This window comes from Microtus ochrogaster, unplaced genomic scaffold (genome assembly GCF_000317375.1).
Source record: "Microtus ochrogaster isolate Prairie Vole_2 unplaced genomic scaffold, MicOch1.0 UNK41, whole genome shotgun sequence".
NCBI classification, from domain to species: Eukaryota; Metazoa; Chordata; class Mammalia; order Rodentia; family Cricetidae; genus Microtus; species Microtus ochrogaster.
In genome coordinates, this window is record NW_004949139.1 from 2,859,199 (window position 1) to 2,868,132 (window position 8,934).

The 8,934-nt window shown below is 37.8% G+C and overlaps 1 protein-coding gene across 1 annotated transcript; it reads right to left on the reverse strand.

The window, feature by feature from the left end:
- Positions 1-6,110: 6,110 nt before the first annotated feature.
- LOC101979249 (olfactory receptor 51F1-like) lies at positions 6,111-7,070 on the reverse strand. The gene has a single exon (XM_005368839.1). It carries the CDS (start codon positions 7,068-7,070, stop codon positions 6,111-6,113), a length of 960 nt encoding a protein of 319 aa, XP_005368896.1.
- Between the last annotated feature and the right edge of the window lie 1,864 nt (positions 7,071-8,934).

The window sequence follows — 8,934 nt, forward strand, 5'->3', positions numbered from 1 at the left end:
ATCTGTCTTATCATTTTGAACACACATTAGCTGAGGCTCTGTTTGTTTAGAGAATGAAGATAAGGTCTGGCGGATATGTAGAACATATCCACTGCAAGTTAAATAAACCCCTGAGAATTTGAATCCATTTCTCTTTGTTTTGCATATGAATAAATACTGCTGTTGCTTGCTAAATATAGGCCTGACTGGGACCCTTGTATCCATGCCAGCTGATGCTGCAACAACAAACATGTTCAAATTTCTGTGGACTTTTCCCACTTCTTTCTTTGAATTTTGGAGCTAGTATTCTTTTGTTTTGAAACCTTGGGCTTGAATAATAACTGCCTTACACTCTCAGTCCTTTTTATTCCATGAAGATCTTTCTCTCTCCTCTCATGGTCATCTTTCTACCTTCACGACACTCTCCCATACACAAACTTACATCTAGGTTTTGCCTATGAAAGAAAACATGTTATTTATATTTCTGAATCAGACATATTTAAAAGAATGATCTCTAGTTCAATTGATTTTCCTGCAAATGTCAGCATCTCATTTTTCTTTATAGCTGAATAAAATTCTACTGTGCCTGCTCCTGAGTGAGAAAAGTCAGATCCAGAAAGACAAACACTACTGTGTTTGTACTCACTCATAAGTGGATGTTAGTTGTAAAGCAAAGGATAACCAGGTACAATTACAACCTCAGAGAAGCTAGGTAAAAAGGAGGACCCTAAGAGGGATAAACATGAAGGACCCCAAGAAACGGAGATAGTCAAGATCTCCTGAGTCAACTGGGAAGAGGAGTAGAAGGGATTGGATGGAGGATAGGAACACAGGGGTCTCTAGATGACCAAGTTGGGGGAGGGACAGGGAGAGGGAGCAATGAAAGGAATATCTTGATAAAGGGAGACATTATGGGGTTAGGGAGAAACCAGGTGCCAGTAAAATTCCTAGGAATCCACAAGGATGACCCTAGCTAAGACTCCTATGAAAAGTGAGAGGGTGCCTGAGCTGGCCTTGCCCTGTAATCAGATTAGTGACTGTCCTAGTTGTCATCAGAGAACCTACATCCAGTAACTGATGGAAGCAGAGGCAGTGATCCACAGCCAAGCATTGGGCTGAGCTCCTGGAACTTAGTTGAAGGGAAAGAGGAGGGATCGATCATATGAGTAAGGGGGACAGTCAAGATCATGATGGGGAAAACCACAGAGAAAGCTCAAGAACTCTGGACTGACAGCTGGGGATCCTGCATGGAACTGAACTAAGCCTCTGAATGTGGGTGACAGTTATGTGGCTTGACCTGTTGGGGGACCCTTGGCAATGGTACCAAGACACATCCTTGGTGCATGAACTGGTTTTTAGAGACCATTCCCTATAGTGGAATACCTTGCTTAGTTTTGATGTAGGGTGCTTGGTCCTACCTCAAGTTGGAGGACTTTGTGGACTCTTCTAGGAAGGCCTCACCTCCTCTAAGGAATGGATGGGGGATGGAATGGATGGGGGATGGGATGAGGGGAGGTTGGAGGCAGGAGAAGGGAAGGGAGGGAGAACTGGAGCTATGTAAAATTAAATAAAATTTAAATAAAAAGAAGTAAATGCACCTATTACAAGAAAATTCTATTATGCATTTATGCAGTGTTTTCTTTATCAATTAATTTGTCGATGGACATCTAAGCTGGTCCCAGTTGTTAGCTATTGTGAATCATGTAGCAATGGACATGGACATGGAACTATGTCTACAGTATGTCAGTTAAGAGTTTTCAGAAGATGAGGACGAGAGGGCACAGCGGGGTCATATGGTGCTGGCAGTCTTACCTCTTGGGGGAACATTCTCACAGATTTCCATAGCAGCTGTAGCGTGCTTCATTTGCCCTAGCATTGCGTCAGGGTTCCTTTTTTCCCACATCCCTTTTAAAAAATTCTTCTCTCATAAATTATATCCCAGCTGCAGATTCCTCTCTCTCCATTCCTCTCAGTCTCTCCAACACTTCCCCTCTACCCCAGATCCACTGTTCCTCCATTTCTCTAAAAAAATGAAAAAGAACAGGCCTTCCAGGGATATCAACGGGACATGGCTTAACAAGTTGCAGTAAGAACAGGCATAAACTCTCTTATCAAGGCTAGATGAGACAATCCAGTAGGAAGAAAAGGGTCCCATGAACAAAAAAGAGTTAGAAACATCCCAACTTCCACTTTTGGGAGTCCCACAAGAACACCAAACTACACAACCATAACATATATGTAGAAGGCTGAGCCTGGACTTACGCAGGCTCCGTGTTTGTCACTTCAAGTCTCTATGAGCCTCTATGAGACCTACTTAGATTCTGTGGACTGTGTTCTTGTGTCCTAGAGCACTACCACAGCTCCTTCTCCCCTCTTCTGAAAGGTTCCCTGGCTCTGCTAGTGTTTGACTGTGGGTCTCTGTATCTGCTCCCATTGGTTGCTGGATGACATCTCTCTGATTGGCTTTTTTTTCCCAAGTCGTGTTTGGTTCTATCCTGGGTTTCTGGTCTGTCTTGTGTCTAGTTTCTGGTGTGGGCTCCCTCTCATGGTGTGGGACTCAAGTGGTTATTCTAGCTAGCATTTGTTTGCTTGTTTTCTTGGTCACCATCTGACTGTCATAAGATGAAATCTAAAGACAGTTTTCATTTGTGTTTTTCTGATGGCTAAAGAAGTAGAACATTAGCAGACATTTCTTTGACATTAGTACTATTTTGAGAGCTGTTTACTTTATTGGCTCATTTATGATTTAGGGAATGGTTATATTAGCACTTTTTATACTCTAGTTATCAATCCTGGTGTGTTGTGCAGTTTGTAATAATTCTCCCGTCTCATCACTCTTGAAATCATTTAGTTTGCTATGGAGAAGCTTTTTAACCTCATGTGGTCATGTTTCTTAGTATTTAGGGATATTTCCTATACCACTGGGATTTTTCTTCAGAACAGTTTATGTATCTATCTTGATATATTTTCTTTGTATCTGTTTCAACCATTACAGATTTTATATTTCTTATCCATTTTGAGTTAATCATCCTTAAAAACAAATGTATTTATTTTCATTTTCATATGTGGATACCCTAATATAGCAGCTAATTTTTGCCATGAAGCATTTACCAGATTTTCCTCTTACATCTATAACTTGCCTTGTTTCTCCTGTGAGTTTTGTAAGAGGAAAGCTTTGTTCTTTTCCTGTGGCTACAATTTTAGAACAGTGCACAAAATCGAAGAATAAATAAAACACCCAGACTCCAATGACTTCAGAAGAATGTCTGTGTTTTATTTATCTCAAGGCCTGTTTCAGATAAGACTATGATTTTAAAATTTATTTATTTTTATGAACATTTGATTTTGTGTCTAATAGTGTAACACACAAAATTACAACTCTGGCATTTTAAATCCAGTGAAGCAAACCTTAGCAAAAATAAAACAATAAAACAAACAAAATTAAATGACAATTTCCACAGAAATTTGGTAGTTTTACTACTCCTTTGTACTTTCTTCAGTTCAGAGGTCCACAAATATCTTGCCTTTATGTTTGCATGTATTTGTCTTTGATGTTTTGCCAGTCTTTCTGCATGATATATGGACATCTGACACTCAGTTCAAGGCTATATGATATGGGGACATCTGACACTCAGTTCAATGCTATTTTTATATATAATAATTTTTTTTCTCTTAGACTTTCTTGTGACTGGTTCTCCATCTTCTCCCTCTAGCTTCCTGCACCCCTCTACCTCCAGTCCTTCTTGGATATATGACTTCTTTTTCTTTTAATATATATATTAGAAAATGTACAGACCACTCTCCACTCCCTGTCTCAATCACATTGATTTATCCCCAGGACACTGGGAATGCTTGGGTTTCTGTTTGATCAAACCTTTGACTAAACAATGACTTGTTTGTTAAGATTTGGCATGACTGTGCATTGTAGACTTTTAAAGTGTGTTTTTTTTTTTCAAATAACCTGGATGCCCCTCAATCAAAAGATGGATAAAGAAAATGTGGTACATTTACACAATAGACTACTACTTAGCGATAAAAAAAAATATGACATCTTGAAAGTTGCATGCAAATGGATGGGACTAGAGAAAAAAACATCCTGAGTGAGGTAACCCAGACCCAGAAAGATAAGCATATGTACTCATTCATAAGTGGGTACTAACTGTGAAGCAAAGGATAAGGAACCTATAGTATCTATCTATCTATCTATCTATCTATCTATCTATCTATCTATCTATCTATCTATCTATCTATCTATCTACCTATCTATCTACCCTAAAGAAGAAAAGTAACAAGGTGAACCCTATATAGATCCCCCTGGGAAGGGGAAATAGACAGGATCTCCTGAAAAAAATGGGAACATCAGGGTGGGAAGAGAAGGGAGAGCAGAAGGGGAGAAGGAGAGCAGAAGGGGAGTGGGAGGAGAACTTGAGGGAACATAGTTGTCAAGATGGAGAAAGCACAGAGACAGAGAGGGAGCCATCATGGTGCTAGCAACTAACCTGACACTAGAGAAATTCCCAGGAATCCACAAGGATGACCACAGCTAAGACCCTGAGCAATTTTAAAATTCATGTGCATAATGTATACATAACACACATACTTCCACAGAATTGTTTCCAAAGTATCTTCTTGATGTATCCTTAGAAATTCTTCAACTTCAGATTGCAAAGGAAACTTAGTAAAATACTACTTTTGTGTTATCAGCTGTAATATCATTAAAGGCATCATTTCAATTTTTTGTGCATGTTCACATTTCACACACATATTCAAAACTTTATAGAACAGAAGTATGGATGTTTATTAATCCTTTAATTTGTATTACACAATGCAAGGGCAAACACAGTAAAGTACACCTACATCACATGTATGCAGATGAACCAAGTGTTCTAAGGGGGAAAGTCATTTGAATAAGCACATAGTCTGAAAAGAAGTATAGAAAGTGGGTTTGCGAGGTAATGTAATCTGGTTCGTCATACTGATATCCCAGTGTGTGTGAGATGTACCTGACATCCATCATATAGATTGCCATGTTGTTTACATCTCTAATTTCCTCTGAGCAACAGAGAGTTTAAACTTTTCACTATTTTCTAAGGCCAAACAAGTCTAGTTTCCGAAGTCCCTTTTAGGAAGCAAATATTTTGTGTCTGGTTCTTTATAAATTATCTATCATTCGAGAATCATCAATCAACCTTTATTTTAGTTTGTTGATGGGTAAAGAAACCATGTGAGTCATTTATGATATTCATAGAACATGAAATTTTATCAAAAGTAATATAAGAATGTTGATTTTGCTTTGAGTTTTTCTGTGATGAAGTTAAGATGGATTGTATTAAATCATAGATGAACAAGTATGCAGACACAAGACAACAAACTCTGCTCTAAGATTCTTTGAATTTTACTTGATGAACCCTTCTACATCCCTAGTTCCATTCCATTAATCAAATAAAGAAACAAATATCTTTAATTTCCAAAACTTCTCTTTTGACTGATACTTGATAATGACTTGTCTGCACTACTTGTTTTTATCATTTATATTATAGGTTGTCTTTGAATTCTAGTTTTGAAAAAGCTATGGAACATTTAGAAATGAGGCTTGCATTTATGGTGATCCATATTTTACTTCTGATCATGTAGCATCTCCCCTGGGTATATTTGGAAGAGTGTGGGATGCAGAGCATGTGTCTAGGATATGGAAATCACAGACTAGAATATCATCTTTGTTCCATGTTAGATTATGGCCTAAATGTCTCCAGACCTTCAATAACAAATAGTGTGAATTTTAATTGCATTGTAAATAATGTTATATATTTTGTTTCACTGCTTTGAAGGATAGGTAAAATATGTCTTGTGAGTCATTAGTAGAAAACCAAAAACAAAACTGTCAGGGAATGTCAGTTATTTTGAAGAATAGATTTCTTCATCATTATTTGCATTACCATAGTTAGACTATAAAGCTCCTGGGATAGCATAACATCCTTGTATTTTAACCATAAAGCATTTAATATTCATTAACCATTGTTAAATAAATTAAAAATTTTGAAACTGCCACATCTAATGGGGATTCTCCACCCACAGTTGCTTTTGCAGCAAGAAAACCACACCATGTTTTTCAGAAGTTAAGAGTAATCTCTTTATTTTGTAAGGAGCAAACAAAGGATAGCCTTTCGAATTTGTTTTGTTTTTAAACTATAGATGATAGGGTTGAGCACAGGGGGTAAAATAAGGTAAACATTGGCCATCATCGAATGGACTACTTTGGGGGCTGACTGACCATAGCGATGCACCAGGGACAGGCTAAACATAGGGATGTAGAGAATAGCAACTGCTCCAATGTGGGACACACAGGTGCTGAAGACCTTGTACCGTTCTCCAGAAGAGGCAATAGTGAGGACAGAACGGATGATCAGTATATAAGACAAGACAATACATGGAGTATCTACTCCCGTGGTTAGAAGGAGATCAACTAATCCACATATACTGTTGGCCCGAGTGTCTGAACATGCTAACTTAATCACATCTGGATGATAACAGTAGGAATGGGAGAGGGTAATCACTCTACAGAAAGAAACGGGCTTAAGGAGCAAAAGTAGGGGAACTATTAATACTATAGCACGCATAATCACTAGGAAACCCATCTGAATGATTCTAGAATTAGTAAGAATTGTAGTGTATCTAAGAGGATTGCAGATTGCTATGTAACGGTCAAAAGCCATAGCCACCAGCACCCCAGATTCTATAAATGTGAATCCATGAAGGAAAAACATCTGAACAACGCACCAGTTTAGATTGATTTCATTTGCACGAAACCACAGGATCCTCAGAGTGGTTGACATTGTAGAAATAGTCAAACCCAGGTCAGTGGCTGAGAGCATCGAGAGAAAATAGTACATAGGTTCATGCAGACTCTGCTGGGTCACAATGATAAAGAGGATCATGCTGTTCCCAGAGAGGGCGGTGGCATAAAGGCAGCAGAAGGGAATGGAGATCCAGGCATGAGCAGACTCTGGGCCAGGAACGCCAGTCAACAAGAAAGTTGGTGTTTTCATTGTGAAGTTGCTCAGGAATGCTGTGTTGTCCTGCATTTGTAGCATTTGACTTTACAATACTCACATCCAAAGAAGTAACAAACTTTAGTATCATAAAAAGTGTTTAGACGATTTTCTGATTAAAAATAATCACTCTAGGAAATAAATTGTTATCTAGAAAACTAAAATTTATTAATCTAGCAATATGATTAGAGACATTTAGCAAAAAAAAAATGTTTCCTCTTTAAACCAAGCAAATAGGTTCACATAATTTTGGACATACACACACACACACACACACACACACACACACACACACACACATATTCACAGACTTTTAAGTTCCACAAAATTGTTTGCACAGATAGTCATTTCTGGGACTGTAGAAAATAGGAATGCTTCAGTGTGGGAGACTCAGGTCCTAGAACACAGAAAAAGAAGTGCATTGGATTCGAATATGCTGTGTTTAAAGTGTGCAAGGGAAACCTATGTAAATATACTCGTGTATTTGTTCTGCCTTGTGACACTCCAGACTTAGATCTCTAGAAATCGATCATTTTAATCCCACAGAATAGAAAAACAGACAAAGAGAACAGATTATTAAAAGAAAATTAACAAAGACAGAATATTGTGAAAGTTTAAGGGAAGGGTTATATCTCCTAAGTCATGGGAAGTCTGAATGCTTTATGAGAATCATAAAAACAAAGAGACCATGGCTTCCCCATGTACATGTTGATCACAGAGCTGAACTGCATGAGCTGCCGAGTTTAGTGTGTATTAAAACATTCGAGGTCAGTTCAGAGTATGGTAGTGATCTGGAGGAAAGCAGGTGCACTTGCCACCTGAAACCGGCACTGCAGCAGAGCTTAGGAAATGGGTGCAGAAATGAGGTGGCCGTTTATTTAATTTTCAAGAATTTATCATTTAAGGCAATAATGAGATGAGACTTAATGTGACTAATGAAGGCTGTAAACAGTAAGAGGATGTTATGAAAAAAGATAATTTAGATAAATATACAAATTTATAAACTGCAGTTATAGGTCCAGTAGATGGTGGTGAATTTTATATAAAGGAGAGAGTTCAACTGATAAGCCTGAAAGCTTATTAGTCTGAAAGCATCATGGATTGAGCACAGTAAAGAGAGCAAAGAGATCCCAGAAAGATGAGTTAAGCATTTTCATTGACGCCAGGCTGTGTCAACTTGGTAGACTGGTGGAGAGTCATTCCAGGGAGTTTCCCTCAGTAGCTACAGATCTCTCAGGAAATCATGAATGTAGATTTGCTCCTTTCCAAATAGTATGGAGTGGTGGATGTTAGTGTGAGGACAAGGTAGAAGACAGAATTAGACAGGCAGATGGTTCCACAGGCATAAGTGTTTTAAAGCTCTATTCATTTAAAATTAAAAATTACTTAATTAATTTATAGGATAAGTAAAATCAAAGAGTAGCAATGTTACTTACCTTATTAAGGTTTTCAGTCAAATTGAACACAATATTTGCTTTCTTTTAATAAATATCTTGTAATTTGTTTTTAATTTATCATTCTCATGCCATTTTTCTTTTGTTAAATCTTTGATTTCGTGAATTTCAACTCTATTTAAGAGGAATACTTACAATATATAGCTACAAACTGCTTGATAATATTATATGCATCCCCAAGGGTAGGGTAGAGTATACTATCACCTTAATTATCTGTAAGCTGTTTTAATATTTGTGTGTAGGCAATAAACAAAATACAAAGACAACACAGTGAACATCCTCATCTATCTTCCTAGGGCTGTGTGGAATCAGTAACTTCCTAGGTCTTTGCTAGCACCCATAGAACAGGCTATCAAGGGACCTATGGCCTTTATAATAAGTTTCAACTGAACTGTGAGATTATATGTATGATGTGTATTTCCCTGGGGAAACTGACAAGAAGAAACAGCTTG